General features: G+C 43.7%; 1 protein-coding gene across 1 annotated transcript in view; it reads left to right on the top strand.

The window, feature by feature from the left end:
• The first annotated feature begins 8765 nt into the window (after positions 1-8765).
• Positions 8766-16537, top strand: part of LOC109936015 (Na(+)/H(+) exchange regulatory cofactor NHE-RF3-like) — a 41306-nt gene continuing 33534 nt past the window's right edge. Inside the window, 1 exon segment of the mRNA XM_048615510.1 lies at positions 8766-9144. Coding sequence (XP_048471467.1) covers positions 9129-9144 — 16 coding nt within the window. The 5' untranslated portion in view covers positions 8766-9128.

Consider the following 16537-nt stretch of genomic DNA (forward strand, 5'->3'; position numbering starts at 1 on the left):
CTTATTATGTGCCGTACCTCATTGAATGCTTTTTCAAATCTAAATATTTGACCTTTACTGATTCCCACTCCTGCGTTGGCAACTGAAATCTTCATCCATGCCTTTGTCACCTCTCAGTTGGACAATTCCAATATGCCCCTAGCTGGCCTCCTACCCTAAATTTGAGTTCATCCAAACTTCCGTGTCCTAACTTAAACTAAACTCTGGGATCTTTCTGTCTGCAGGATAGGTGACCCAAAGCTTGGAAAAAGTGGTAAATTTTTAAGACTAAAAGGAGAGAAAAAGCTTTACATCGGAAATTCTAGAGATTGCAGGCCAGGCAGCTGAAGGCATAGCCCCATGGGGTACAGCAAAGACACACAGGATGCACAAGAGGTTAGAATGATTAGTTGGCTTATAACTACTGCATCAGAAAGGTACAGAAGGACTACACTTGATTATCTATTCACACCCAAGTACAACACATTCATGAAAGATGGGGAGAAAACTAGAAAGAAAGACCAATGTGCATTTGTTAAGGGTAATGTGGCTTTCATTATTTGTTAGCTGTTTGCGTTAATTAATCAGCACAGTTCAACATTTTCACAGTTTGCACAACCACTCTCTAACTGAAAAAGCCTCAAACTCTTCAGAAATTTTTACCAGAGTCTGAAGGGAAATTGCTGTCTGTGTCCTTCTAAGTGGTAGGAGTTGCAGTTTTGGAAGGTGCTGTCGAAGGAACCTTGGTGAGTTGCTGCAGTGCATCTTGTAGATGGGACACACTGTGGCGCTGTATGTTAGTGGTGGAAGGAGTGGATGTTCAACGGTTATGCATTGGCTGCAATAAAAATAATCATTTGGTGTAAATGACCACAGTGAGCGTAAATACTTTATGGAGATTGTCTACAATGTGGGGGAGCAATCTCATTTCAAACTCTAGAATTTAAGGCACGTTTCGATCTATGGGTCAAGCAATTCTATAATATCTATTTTTCTAATTCTTCAATGTTCTGGTAAACAGGAAGCTGCTAGTAACACAACAGGAAATGCGGAACTCTGTACATTAACAGGAAATGTCTGCTTTGATAGATTGCACTGGGACAGTATCACAGTATGGTTACACAGCAAAAGGAGGCCTTTCAGCCCATTTTGAATGCATCATATTCTTTATCATTATCTCGCTTCTTCATTTGTTTATTCCTGATGAATTAAATTCTATAGCTTTGTACACTGTAGACCTTTACAGAATTTAGCAGCATGAAATCAATCAATGAAGATCTGCAGCAGCAATTTTGTTGGATAGCAGTATTCAGAAAACTGGTACAAAGAAATATCTCCTGAGGAAGGGAAGGATGGAGATAAAAACTACGAGCCAGGTTGCATTGAGTATATTATAACTTATAGCAGACCAAATGAAGCTTGCAAATTTCTGTGCGAACCTTAGGCGTTGATTTGGTATTCTGAGAGGCACTCATCATCATTGGGTCATATTCCAGGAACTCCCTTCCTAACATGAAGGGCAGCATCCCCACCAACACTGCAATGATTCAAGATAGGGTTCACCACTATCTTCTCAGAGACAACTCGGGAGTGAATGAAAAATGACAGCTTTGCCAGGGATACCCCCACCCTGGGAAAGAATTGTTGGACTTTTTTTTTCGTCTGCTGAAGAAATCCTTCCATCATCCACACAGGATTACATAGAATTTTTTTCATTCATTCATGGGCTGTGGACAACGCTACCTAGGCTAGCATTTACCGCCTGTTCTCTTAAATCACTGCAGTCTATTTTCTATAGGCAAACCGACAGTGGCCTTAGGGAGCAAGTTCCAGGATTTTGATCCAGTGACACTGAAGGAAGGGCAGTATATTTCCAAGACAGGATGGTGAGTGACTTGGAGAGAAACTTGGAGGTGGTGGTGTTCCTATGTATCTGCTGTCCTTGTCCTTCTAGATGGAAGTGGTCATGAGTTCAGAAGGTGGTGTCTAAAGAGACTGCTTCAGTATCTGAGGAGTCATGAATGGTGCTGAACATTGTGCGAACATACCCACTGTGGCCTCATGATGGAGGGAAGATCATTGATGAAGAAGCTGAAGATGGTTAGCCCCAGAACACTACCTTAAGGAACTCCTGCAGAGATGACCCGGAGCTGAGATGACTGACCTCCATCAACCATAACCAGCTTCCTGTGTGCCAGGTATGACTCTTACCACGGGAGCATTTGCCCCTGTTACCCACTGATTCCAGTTTTGCTAGGGCTCCTTGATGCCACACTCAGTCAAATGTGGCCTTGATGGGCTGTCACTCTCACCTCACCTCTGGAATTCAGCTCCTTTGTCCATGTTTGAACCAAGGCTGTAGTGAGATCAGAAGCTGAGTGGTCCTGGTAGAACCCAGACTGGGCGTCACTGAGCAGGTTATTGCTGAGCAGGTGCTGCTTGATAGCACTCTTGATGATATCTTCCATCACTTTACTGATGATTGAGAGTAGACTGATGGGGCTGTATCTGGCTGGGTTTAATTTGTCCTGCTTTTTGTGTATAGGACATATCTGGGGAATTTTCCACATTGTTGGGTAGATGCCAGTATTGTAACTGTACTGATAACCCTGCATCTTAAATACATTGACTTCCAAATTAATTGATGACGAGGTATGGTAGGTCAGGGTAGATCTGATGGGCCAGAGGGCCTCTTCTGTGCTATATGAGTATAAGTTAATGTTGGATAGCATGCTGATTGAAAGCAATGAGGATTGGTTAGGGGTGTTGGATGGAGTTGAGGAGATACAACAACGGAAATTTCTTGTTCATCAGTTCTTGGATTTTAATCTCCGTAAGTGATCAGAACTTATTCTGAATTTTTATTAAACCACTTGCAGAGTGGGCGGATGTGAAAGATTTGGGGTTGGACAGGATGAGTAGGGTAGTTTATCATTGATCATGGAATCCCTGCAGTGTGGAAACAGGCCCTTTGGCCCAACAAGTCCACACTGACCCTCAGAGCATCCCACCCAGACCCGTCCTCCTATAACCCACCTAAACTACACATCCCTGAATACTACAGGCAATTTAGCATGGCCAATCCACCCTAGCCTGCACATCTTTGGACCGTGGAAGGAAACTGGAGCGCCTGGAGGAAACCTACGCAGACACTGGGAGACCGTGCAAATTCCATACAGACAGTCGCCCGAGGGTGGGATCGAACCCGGGTTCCTGGCGCTGTGAGGCAGCAGTGCTAACCACTGAGCCACCATGCCACCCTACCTATCTGGTAAAGAGGTCTATAAGATCCTGTGCGAACTGGATCAGGTGAAGCCCAGACGATGGTTCCTCCCATGGAGGAGGCTGGAACCAGACGATGTCATTTAAAAATAAGATGTCATTCTTTTAAGATAAAGGTGAGCAGAAACAGGGGGTTGTTAAAGTGTGAAATTCTTCAGAAAGCAATGGAGTCCAGGTTATCGAATTGATTCAAGACTGAGTTCGATAGATTTTTGATAGACAAGGGAATCCAAGGTTTTAAGTGGAGCTGAGAGCGTAATCAGAAGAATCTTGTAAAATGGTTGCTGTGACCTAGCTGCTCAATCTTTAAGGTTTAATTTCTGCTTCAAAGAAACCAGTGAAAAGATCAGCTTTTAAAAATTCTCATTATTTACTCCCACCCCAGTCTCACACTTCCTATCCGTGGGGCCCAGTGGTGGGCAGATTAAAATCAAAGATGCACAAGCCAGGTAGAAAGGAGAGCATTCCGAGATCTGAGAAGGTTGTGGGACGTGAATTTCTGACTCTGAGGTAAGAGTCTGATCCACTGACCCAGGGCTGAAATGAATTCCAGTTGTACAGTACTTCCTCTTTATTGAAAAGCTGTGCACTTATTAAACTACAATGACGTGTGAATGACACTTAGAACAAACATGGATGAGTTCAGCAGCAAACTCTCTGTACAAGTAGCCTTTTTTTCCTCCAAAGAAACATGTTAAATATTAACCACAGCACTGGCAACAAATAAAGGAGGAATTCCTTCACTTCTATCTGATCAGGTAGGCTGCTGTTAGACTTGTCTGACCCAGACCGCGAGACAATACCAGCACAAGTGAGCGCTCCTATTCATCAAACCTGGGACAGCACTGAAAGTGGCAACATGTGGGCATTGAAACAAGCATCTCATGCAGGAGTAAAGCATCTTCAATATGCATCTAAGCTCGATTTGGTTTACACCCATATCCTTCTAGTTGAGAATGGAGTGCACAGGGAGGTAAAAATGATCACAGTGACGCACTTAGCCCATCCCTCACTGACCTCCCACCACCCATTATTATTACAGGCACTCTCAAACCAGACTGGGAGATCCTTGCACTTAGCAGCTGTCAAGTTACCAACTCTGTTACAGAGATAGTAGGAACAGCCGATGCTGGAGAATCAGATTGCAGATGGCGGAAGTGTCATTATGTACAACCAAAACAGAATCCATCTCGTCTTCACGTACCACCCCACCAACCTCCGAATCCAATGCATCATCCTCCGACACTTCCGCCATCTGCAATCTGACCCCACGACCAAAGACATTTTTCCCTCCTCACCCTTATCTGCTTTCCGGAGGGACCACTCTCTCCGTGACTCCCTTGTCCGCTCCACACTCCCCTCCAGCCCCACTACACCCGGCACTTTTCCCTGCAACTGGAGCAAGTGCTACACCTGCCCCCACAACTCCTCCCTCACCCCCATCCCAGGCCCCAAGAAGACCTTCCACATCAAACAGATGTTCACCTGCACATCTGCTAATGTGGTATACTGTATCCGCTGTTCCCGTTGTGGCCTCCTATACATCGGGGAAACCAAGCAGAGGCTTGGGGACCGCTTTGTGGAACACCTACACTCGGTTCGCAACAAACAACTGCACCTTCCAGTCGCGAACCATTTCAACTCCCCCTCCCACTCCTTGAACGACATGTCCATCCTGGGCCTCCTGCATTGCCACAATGATGCCACCCGAAAGCTGCAGGAACAGCATCTCATATTTCGCTTGGGAACCCTGCAGCCCAAGGGTATCAATGTGGACTTCACAAGCTTCAAAATCTCCTCTCCCCCGACCGCATCCCAAACCAGCCCAGTTCGTCCCTGGGTCCCTAACCTGTCCTCCCACCTCAAGCCCCACCCCCATCTCCTACCTACTAACCTCATCCCGCCTCCTTGACCTGTCCGTCCTCCCTGGACCGACCTATGCCCTCCCTAACTCCCCACCTACATTCACCTTTACTGGGTCCAACCCCGCCTCTTTGACCTGTCTGTCTCGTCTCCACCTATCTTCTCCTTTATCCATCTTATATCCACCTCCCCCTCTCTCCCTATTTATTTCAGAATCCCCTTCCCCTCCCCCATTTCTGAAGAAGGACCTCGACCCGAAACGTCAGCTTTCCTGCCCCTCTGATGCTGCTTGGCCTGCTGTGTTCATCCAGCTCTACACCGTGTTATCTCAAGTTGCCAACTCTGTTTGGAAGTATTCCTGGAGGTATTTTCACACGACCTCCTGACTCTATCTGCCCTGCGGCCGCATTTTCACCAGAATAGACCCAATGGGTTGAGTGGCCTTCTGTGCTGGAACTGTTTTTATGGTCTATGGTTACAGTGACTGAACAATAATCTTAGCAAACTGGTTTACATATACAGGACAGCCCAATAACATTGAAGCCTGGTTTGGGTGGAACACTATGTAGCATCTGGTTAGTTCAGACCCAAGAGATGAAACAGCTCAGGTTTCATGTTACTGATTTGATGTGAGCTTGACACTCATGCCTCAACTCATGGCCCCCACCCTGAAAACAATGTCCCTCCACTCTGACCTCACCCCTTTCCTTCATGAAACAGCAGGCTGCAATATGAGTCAAGTGCTACTCTTATGAGAACTGCAATCTTGGAAAACCTCAGAAGTAGCAAATTCACCGATGGTTAATGTTCATAATGTGAGTCAATTGGACAGATATCAACCATCTAAACTTTTGATGTGTACCGTATACAGTAAAATAAAGTCACCATAGTCCCACTGGACCACAGAGTTGCTGTCTCATTAGCGAGAGATGACTAATGGTGATTTAAGCTGAGCATCACCACACCTCAGGTAAAGGGGAGAAGTTGAGATGGGTGAATCCTTCATGGTAACCTCAGTCAATGTGGGAAGTGAACCCAGACCATAAACATCAGTCTGCATTGTGAACCAGCTGTCCAGCCAACAGAGTAAATCAGTTGCCTCAGCAGAAAGCATAAGGCACTAGAAATGATGCTTTTAATACATCTGAAGATGTCAAGAAAAGAAATATATAAGATGTGCTATACTTATTCTTAAAAGGATCTCCACCAAAATGTGATCATTGTAGTAGTAATGAACTGCCATGTGTAAACATTCCAGCAAAGAGCAGATGGTGCATGCAGAGTACACACGCTCCAGTCCAAGAAATAAAATGCACTTTTTTTAAAACATTCATTTCAGCACCTTTCTCGTTTCTTGACATTTTCTCCAAATTTTCATTCTTTTCCCCGAAAGCTGTCGACGTGCAATTGTGAAATGCTGCACATAATGGTTTAGCAGAAAAGCAAATACTCGAACAATGAAGTCGCATATAACGGGAGTTTATTCTAATACATAAACATAATTTATTCACTGATGAATCCTTTTAGGAATTTGGGAGCAGCTTCTTTACCCAGAAAGTGGTGTAAATGCAGACTTTGCCACCTCAGGAGATGAATGACATAACTTATAAACATATGAAACAGGAGCAGAACTAGGCCTTTCAGTCCCTTGATCTATTTCACAGGAGATATTAAACTGAAGCCCCACTGGCCTGCTCAGAGGATGGGAAAAATCCCACAGTACTATTTTGAAGAAGACCAGGGTTTATCCCCAATGCCCTGGTTAATATTTACTCTTATTCAACGTTACAAAAAACATGAATTTCTGGTGATTGTTACATTGCTTTTTGTGGAGTTTACTTTGTGCCATTTGATTGCCATGTTTCCAACATTACTACAGGGACTACACATTTAAAAAATCTCCTTTGCTGTAAAGTATTTTGAGTAGTTATGTAAATCACAGTATGAATGCAAGTCTTCCTCTTTACTCTCACTGATGTATTTAAGGAGAAGCTGGATAAAGACAATGGGTAGAATGAAATCTTACTGAAAATAGAGACATGTTGCTGAAGATTTTTGTCTTGCACTCATCAGGACAAACACAAGAATGCCAAATTTCAAACTGTCACAACAATCTATACTGCAGGCCAAGTGGTTAGTAAGTCGATTCTCCTTGGTCAAGGTGTTGACACGAAGCAAACAATGAGGAACACTCAGCTCCACGCACACATACCCACACACACAAACACACACACACATGCGTGCACATACACACACACCTGTGCGCGCGCACACACACATATACACACACACCCACCCACATACACACACATACACCCCACCCCCAGGCACCAGGGTAACTCTAAAGGCTGTGTTTATTGTACATGGAGCAAGGAACCTGCACAGGAATGCAACATTACAGTGAGATGTCAACCACCTGCCTCAAAGATGGTGCTGCTGCAATGGCCAAGTGGCATTATCATTGGACTATTAACCCAGAAACCCAGATAATGTTCTGGGGAGCTGGGTTCAAATCCCGCCACGGCAGATGGTGGAATTTGTATTCAATGAATATCTGGAAATAAATGTCTAATGATGACCATGAATTCATTGTCGATTGTTGGGAAAAACCCATCTGGTTCACTAATGTCCTTTAGGGAAGGAAACTGCCATCCTTACCTGGTCTAGCCTACATGTAACTTCAGACTCACTGCAATCTGACTCTTAACTATCCTCTGGGCAATGAGGGATGGAAAATAAATGCTGGCTGAGCTAGCGATGTACACATCCCATGAACGAATAAAAAAAAATCAGTCTGTGAGTGCACACACTTGAGATCTCAGCTCATGGAGGCTTCCCCTCCTCCTGAGTGGCAGCTTTCTCCCACAGGGAACAAAATAGATCACACGGAACACACCAGCACTATCAGCCTGAACGCGATCGGTAGGACACAGTAACGTGGGAGGCACATGTACAGATCCCTTGTGAAGTCTGTCATGGTTAGTTCAGTTGGCTGGAAGGTTAGTCCGCAATGTGGGGTAATGCCAACAGTGTGGTTTCAGTTCCTCTGCCAGCTGTGCTTACCATTAAGTTCCTGCTTTCTCAATGACCTCAGCTATGGCATAGTGACCCTCAGGTTAAACCAACCCCAGTCAGTGCAGGACTATAACAGCTTCACCTTGTGCTTATTTTAAGCATCAACCGCAGCCACCTCCCCCCACCCCCCACCCCCCCAAACTAATGCCAAGAAGTGAGACAGTGGAAAAGAAACGCTTGCATTTGTATAGCACCGTTCTTGACCTCAGGTCATCACAAATCACTTCACAGCCAAGGAGGTCCTTTTGAGGTGTTCTCACGGTTGTGGTGTCTCTTGGACACAGCTCCCACAAACTGCAACTGTGTTGATGCCCAGATAGTCTGCTTCTGTGGGGTGAGATGAGGGGTGAATGTTGGCCAGGAGACAGCGGAGAATTCCTCTCCGGTTTTCAAACCAGTGCCAGGGGTGAGCGCCGCGTCCGAAGGGGAAGCGGTACCTGCGACAGTGTAGCTCGCCCCCTGTGGGCTTGGGTGCTGCGGTGGGACTGGAACCCCTGGACTGAGAGAGTTCAGCTCCTCGCTGAGCCTTGGCTGACACCTGCTGCTGGAAGGCGGAGCCCCTGTGGGATCAGCAAGCGGCTGGTTCACGGCAGGAGGCTGTAGACAGACACCCAGAGAGGGGGCTGAGCTCAGCGCCACCCTCCCTGGTCTGCGAGCAACTTTACAAATCCCTGTGTTGGGGGGCGGAATGAAGGGACCGAGGGGCCAGGGCTCACAGGCACGGACTTCTCCAGCTCTTAGCAAGAGGAAGCCGAGCAGTGTAAGGTGTAGCAGAGAGAGCCCGTGTAATCTGATGGTGTTTAAACATTAAACATCCCGCATTGGAGCATCAAACTTCGCTCCGTTCATGTGATAAGAGATTGCTTTATAACCAGGCTGTACCTTCAACCTTCCGGATCTATAAACATCTCAGACAGCAGAGGTCCAACATGAAGGAACAGAACGGTATGTACAGAATCTCTCATTTAATAAAACACAGCAGCGCCTGAGAAAGCACTTTCTTTCTGAATGAGATTTGTGAATCTTACCCTGTCGCTGTGTGAGTGAGCAGCGACTGAAAAAGACACGCTGTTTTTTTTTCTAATCTGCTCCTAGAATGTAAGGTTCTTCTCATCCCGCCCTGTTCTAGGATTTCAGCCCAACAACTTTATATTAATAATTAACAGAAGCACAATTTACAAAGAAAAGCATTTTGGTTCCAAGCAGATCACAAGTGTCCTTCTCTGCCAATCTGCCAAGTGCCCAGAGGAAATGGTCACGTTGCGGGCTTTGACTGAATTTCTTCTGTAGCCAGCAGGTAACAGGGAATGACCCCTGCCTTCCATCTCAGTCTGATCTGCACTGGGATCATTCTGGGTACATGGAGACGGAGGGCAGAGCCCAGTGTTATCTTTGGATAAAGATCTTAAGAGTTGGGAACTTTGGACTGAAGTATCCCTCCTGGGGAAGAATCCAAAGTTTAAGGTTGAGTGAAGTCAAATCAGTGATGTTAACCATTTATTTGAGGTTTCTTTACTGACATGTGTTAGAATCTTTTACGTCTGTCCTTCAGAAAGGTGTGAAGGTGTCAGCAACTGTGAAGAAAAAAACATTGGCAGACATGGTCACAGGGATGAGAAATTTCAGCCAGGTGAACAGTTGGAAATGTTGGGACTGTTTACATTAGAGAGGAGAAGGTTAAGAGATGATTTGATTAAGTTGTTCACAATCTACAGGGGTCTGGATAGAATAGATGTGAAGAAGGGTCGAGAGCCAGAGGGCACAGATTGAAGATACAAAGGAAATCCATTACATTCAATGGTTCATTGTGCTGCAATTTACTTATAGCACAGGAGGCTTACAAAAGAAGTAAATCTTAATTTAATTCTTCATTTTGTTAGTTTAAGACAGGAGAAACTAAGAGTTTCTTATTAATGCTGCTCAGCTGTATCACATTTTCACTTTGTGTCCTGGTTATTAACAGATTTCCACTTCCATTAGCAAAGGCAACATGAGGAAGAATGTTTTGACACCACGAGTGTTTAGGATCTGGAACACACTACTAAGAATGTGGTGGAGGCAAATTTAACTCAGGCACTCAAAAGGGAATTGGATCATTATCTGTAAAGGAAAGATTTGACAGGCCAATAAGAAAAGCCAAGGGAGTGATACTGAGTGAACTGCTCATTCAAAGGGCCAGCATGGATGCAGTAGGCCAAATGGCCTCCTTCTGTGCTGTAACTATTCTGTGATTGCATGAGTTTTAAATTATTTTTATACAATATGTAGCACAGTTAATGGGGAACAAGAAACATGAGCTGTTATTGCAGGATCCTGTGTCATTAATATGGAACCAAGTGCTGGGTGAGTCTGTAAAAGAAATTAACTTAAAATTATGGTTACATTTCAGTGAGTTGATGGGGCATGAAAGAGTCTTCTTCTGCCCACTGTTCCAAAGTCTCAATTGTTCTTTTAAAATACACACTCAACACGGAAACTTACACACACACACCATACACACAGACACCACACAAACACAACACACATATGTAAAAACAACTGTAAGCAGAACACACATATAATCACATGCACATTCTATATGAACATAGATATGTTATTACATATATATTATCACATATGTGATATGTTATTACACACTGCCATTACACACTACCTATTGTTATCAATAATAGTCTCCATTAACAGCTATTTATCCTCCTAGCCACATTGTTATCAATGTCTTTGTCTGTCTAACTGCTTTTCTCTCTGTTTGGGGTCTATCCCCACCTATTGTTTACTCCTTACCGCCCTCCCCCCACCCTATTTCTGCATATAAACCATCATTTCCTAGCTACCATCAGTTCTGAGGAAAGGTCACCGGACCCGAAATATTAACTCTGATTTCTCTCCAGAGATGCTGCCAGACCTGCTGAGCTTTTCCATCAAACTTCTGTTTTTGTTTCTATATGAACATATCCTGTAACACACAAGCACCTCCACACACAGCGTGCATGCAAAAATAACATACATATATCCATGACTGTGTATATATGAACACACACAAGTAAACATGTGTGTATGCAAGAATACACACACAGTCGTAGCCAATTTTTCTGCTTGTGTGTATTTTTGTTTATGAATTGTAATAATTGAGTTGAATTGTTTAAAGGAAGAATGTTTAAGGTCAATCCAAGAAGTTTTATCTTTCAATTTTTAATGTGACTGATTACATGAGTTCTGCAGCACATCCCACAAGCAGGAGACTTAAAATAGTAACAGATACATTAACTGCATTGGTGCAGAAATCAGCAGTATTGGTGGAAAGATTAACAGTTCAGATGGAGAGATTAACAGCATTACTGGAGAGATTAACAATGCTGGTAGAGAGCTTAGAAACACCATTGGAGACTTTGGGACATAGCTCACTTGTTTTCAGTTCTTGAGAGAAGTAATTTCGAGTCCTCCGAACAGTGGACAGATAGTGATGGGAATGTCAGATGAAATAGTCAGTTTGATCTCCGATACAGTGAGCTGAATGGCCTCTTCTCACTCTAAATTTTCCTGCAACTGTAGAATAAGACACTAAAAATTGTGGAAATCATCCTGCTGGTAGTTTTTGCACTGCTGTCAACAAAGTTTTAACTTACACAATGAAGGGAAGTGAACAAACACATGATAAAGAGAATGGACTCAACCATTCTATTTAGGCATCCTTCAGACAAGGCAACAGTTGTCAGGGAGGGAGAATGTACTTCCCTAAGGAGGTCAGGAAGGCATCTTGTGCCACGTTTTAACCCCCAAATAAAATGACCAGGCACAATCACTTAATGCTTCCCCTATTCTTTCCCCAAGAGGTATTGCTACAAATAAATGAGAATTGACACTTTTTGTTTTAATAATTCATTGCCCAAGTCCATCAGGATAAAACCACATTGTCTATGTGCAAAATCAGAAACCACACACCATTGCATTTCCAATTTGTCACACCCAGGGCTCAACATTGAAATGATCCCACAGACATTGATAACTTTTAGAAAGATATCTTCAGAGACTGACTGGAAGAATCACAAAACAAGATTACAAGGTTTAAGACATTCACTGTCATAAATAAACTAAAAAAAAAATTGTCTAAGCACTATTCAGCAAGTGAAATATAGTGTAAACTACAGAAAATAACCCCCATTTAACTTAGAACAACAAAAAATTTCCCCTTGCAGTTATAGATTCCTCTCTCGCTTATTTGGACACTTTATTCTCCAGGAACCAGTTCCAAGCTATCCTCAGCTCCTGATGGTTTGCTTTCTTTTTCCTATTTCAGCTAAGTGACTTTTAATCGCCAAACTAACTTTCATGTTGATGGATGAATTGGGAATTCTTCTTTCTAGCCAAGATAGGAGTATTTTCCAATTTTGTTTAAATCCTCAACAACTTGATCTCTTCAATCTGAGTGTGAACTTCCACCTGTGATTCACATTGGAACCAATGGGACCAGCATTTTCTCTGCTTAAGGCACAGCACTACCCGTTCTATCTTTCTCCAAAATTCTCACTAACTGATGTGTCTGAGGTTCAGTCATATCTTAAGAAAATTCTGCAACTGCTATTACAATGGCTTCCTGTGGTATTATCCTCTCTCAAAGCCAATCGCTCTGGCAGTATGAACCATATGGGTCTTGTATCCAGGAAAAAATGTTGGTCAAAAACATTCTAAATCCCCCATTTTCTAGATCACAAATGCCATTTTGTCATAGAATTAAATCAACCTTTTAAAATGTGGCCCTTTATAAAGCCTGAGTTGCTTAGCACCTCCCCATGAAACTTGGTGGTTAAAAGCTTTGTCCACTGTCCACACCTCTGCCTTGTTCATTGGTATTTCATACCTTCTTCCCAGTAAGAAACCTACCCTCCACTTTTACCTTTATCAACCAAGCCTTTTACCTTTTACTTTCAAGCTTGTTGTCAGCCAGAATTCAGAACAGATCACATGACCCCTTCACTCCTCTGTTTTACCTTAAATTAAACAGTCTCAAAATTAAAAACTTTTAAACTTTGTATTTGTAACAACACGTTTTCTCCACAGTGCAGCAGGCTTTCATCTTCTGACTATTCATGGAGGGGAATTTTCTGACAAACGCTGACAAGTATTCTGAAATCAACAAAAGATACTAAAAATATTTTAACAATGTGCATTTATACAGTACCTATGAGATAGTGGAATATCCTAAGGCGCTTAGCAAAACTGGAAGTTTATAACTGTCAAGAAACATTGAGCAGTGGGGGAAGGGGGATAGTCACAAATAAATTGAATTGGAAATTTAGGAGCAAACTCTTTACAAAGAGAGTAAAGAGAATGTGGAACTTGCTGCCACAATAATTGGTGCATTGGATGATAGATGCATTTAAGGCAAAGCTAAATAAGAAAGTTAGGGGTGTAGGAAAAGCAGGATGTGCTGATAGGGTGAGATGAAGTAGGTTGGGAGGAGATTCACGTGAAGTGTATACACCATTGTGGACCAGAAAGTGCAGGGGAAACTCAGCAGGTCTGTGGAGCGGGAAATTCTAATTGCAAGTCCAATATGACTCTTCAGAATGTATTGGAGTCATTTTGGATGCAGATATTAACTCTGTTTCTCTCTCCACAGACCTGCTGAGTTATCCCAGCTCTTACAGTTTTTATTTTAGATCTCCAGCACCTGCAGTATTTTGCTATCTCCATCATGGATCAGTTAAGATGAATGGCCTGCTCCTGTGTGGTGAATTCTATGTGGTGGTACAATTGCTGATGGGCAGAATCTGAAGGATCTAGGGAGTTTAGACTATGGCCATCTGGCTTGTCTCTAGACCCAGAGATCATGGCGTGTGCAAGAAAAGGGGTAAATTCAAAACTAATCTGTGGGAATGTTGGACTGAATCTTTCCAGTAGAGTGAACGTCTCACCAGCAGGAGCTAAACCAGGAGCTGACCCTATCCTGGCAATAGTGGAGCTCTGAAGCAGCCATTTATTTGTGGGACAATGGTGTTAAAATAGAAGATTAACCATGATCTAGTTGAAGCATAAAGCAGCTTCATGAAGGCTGAACGGTCTACTCCTATTTCATTTGTCCTGTATGGGCAATATCCAAATTTGGGTCGACAAAGTGGCAAGTAACATTCATGCCACACAAAAGCCAGGGCAATGACCATCTGCAAGAGAGAGTGTAACCATCACTTCTTGACTTTCAATGGCATCACCATTGCAGAGCACCACCCCCCTTTCTCAAAACTTACCCTCCCCCACAAAACCCTAGGGGTCACCATTGACCAGAAATACAACTGTACTTGCCATATAAATACAGTGTCTATAACAGCAGGTCAGAGATTGGGAATTCTATGGCGAATAACTTACCTCCTGACTCCCCAAAGCCTGTCCACCATCTACATGCTGCAAGTTAGGAGTGTGATGGAATATTCTGGATGAGTGTAGCTCCAACGTCACTCAAGAAGCTTGACACCATCTAGGACAAAGCAGCCCGCTTGATTGTCATCACATCCACAAACATCCATTCCCTCCATCACTGACACTCAGTAACGGCTATGTGTTCAATCTACAAGATGCACTGCAGAAATTCACCAAGACTCCTCAGGCAGCACCTTCCAAACCCACAACCATTTCCATCTAGAAGGACAATGGCATCAGACATATGGGAACACCAACCCCTCCAAGTTCCCCTCCAAGTCACTCACCATCCTGACTTGGAAATATATTGCCGTTCCTTCACTGTCACTGGGTCAAAATCCTGGAATTCCCTCCCGAACAGCATTGTGGACGCATCTATAGCACACGGATTGCAGCGGCTCAAGAAAACAGCTCACTACCACCTTCTCAAGGGCAACTTGTGACTGCTGGGCAATAAATGCTGGCCCAGCCAGCAATGTCCACTTCTCCTGAATGGATAAAAGAATAAATTCCTGCATCACTATCTTCCCAATTAAGAGACTGCCACTGGGATCTCTAGCCTATTCAGGATGGCCGTCAGTACTGTCAACCCTGTGGGAGGACACAGCAGCATCCTCTTTAGAGGTGGTCATTGCTGAGGCTGCAGGTAGAAGGAACTGACATCTGCAATCCTCAAAAGATAGTGAATATGTGAAACTCTTTACCACAGAGGGCTGTCAAGGCTGAGTCATTAAGTATATTCAAGGCTGAGATAAACAGATTTTTAATCAGCAAGTGAATCAAGGTCATAGGGAAAAGGCAGGAAACTGGACTTGGGGATTATAAGATCAGCCATGATCTCATGAAGCAAACTCGATAGTTTGAACAGCTTACTTATGCTCTGACATCTTATGTTCTTATTGTGGCACATTTGGTCAAGTTTTCTCTTTAACCATACATGAACCAGGCAATCTGGGCAGCGTGAACACAGCTGTCTTTCTTCTGTTGGTGCACTTGAGTCTTGAGTGCAACCAGTGCTGTGTGTTACCATGGAGCTGGTGGGGCACATCCTTGCTGGGTCATGGAAACCATAAAGGAGGGCCACCCCTTCCACCCCAGAACCCACTAAGTGGCCGTCAGTGTTATCTGGCCGTCTCCTCACATTGCAGAGGTCCCTCTCAGCACCAGTAAAATGCCAGCCATTGTCTAAGCTGGCCTATTAATGGGCTCTCAAGCTCTGAGTTTCCCACTGCTGCTAAAACGTCATGACAACAGGAATACATCGAGCTCCTCTCCCACTTCCCAGCCCATCTTCACAGGCCTGGTAAAATCCAGCTCGATATTCCAGGGAGTGAGAGATCAATCTACAGAGGGGATCCCCAGGGAAATAGTGGGAGCTGTTAGTATTGACTCATTCATCTCCAGATCAGAGAGATTTGATTTGGAAAATAACACCTTAGGATCCAGAATGCGAGTAACATAAGACGTGACAAGTCATGAATGTAATATTTTTGAGAGGGACAATTGATTTTTTTAAATCTATGACCCAAAACTCCATCACTGGGGGTTTTTCCTCATGTCATGTCTGAGTCCCTTATGCACCCATTGATAGAGGTTTATCACTGCGCTTAGTCAACAACTCCTCTATCATTGCAGAGAGAACTATTTGGACCTTGGTCTTTTTCTGTGCAATTTTGCCACAATTAACACACAACCCCTTCATTGAAGGAGGAGTGGAGAGAAACTTGACAAGTCAAATGCAAACAACCTTAACATTTTGTTCCAATAAGTGGTGATAGTTTGTGGGGTCCTTGCCTTGCCTTGTCCTTCTTTCCTTTACTATGTGTTGCTCTATCTCTGTGTTTACTTTTAGATTGGTATGTGCCCTTCTGTTGTTGTGCCTTGTTCACAGGGATAGTGTTGATAAGTCGGTTGATGGCTTTCT

The sequence above is a fragment of the Rhincodon typus genome, chromosome 32, assembly GCF_021869965.1.
Source record: "Rhincodon typus isolate 14 chromosome 32, sRhiTyp1.1, whole genome shotgun sequence".
Lineage (NCBI taxonomy): Eukaryota > Metazoa > Chordata > Chondrichthyes > Orectolobiformes > Rhincodontidae > Rhincodon > Rhincodon typus.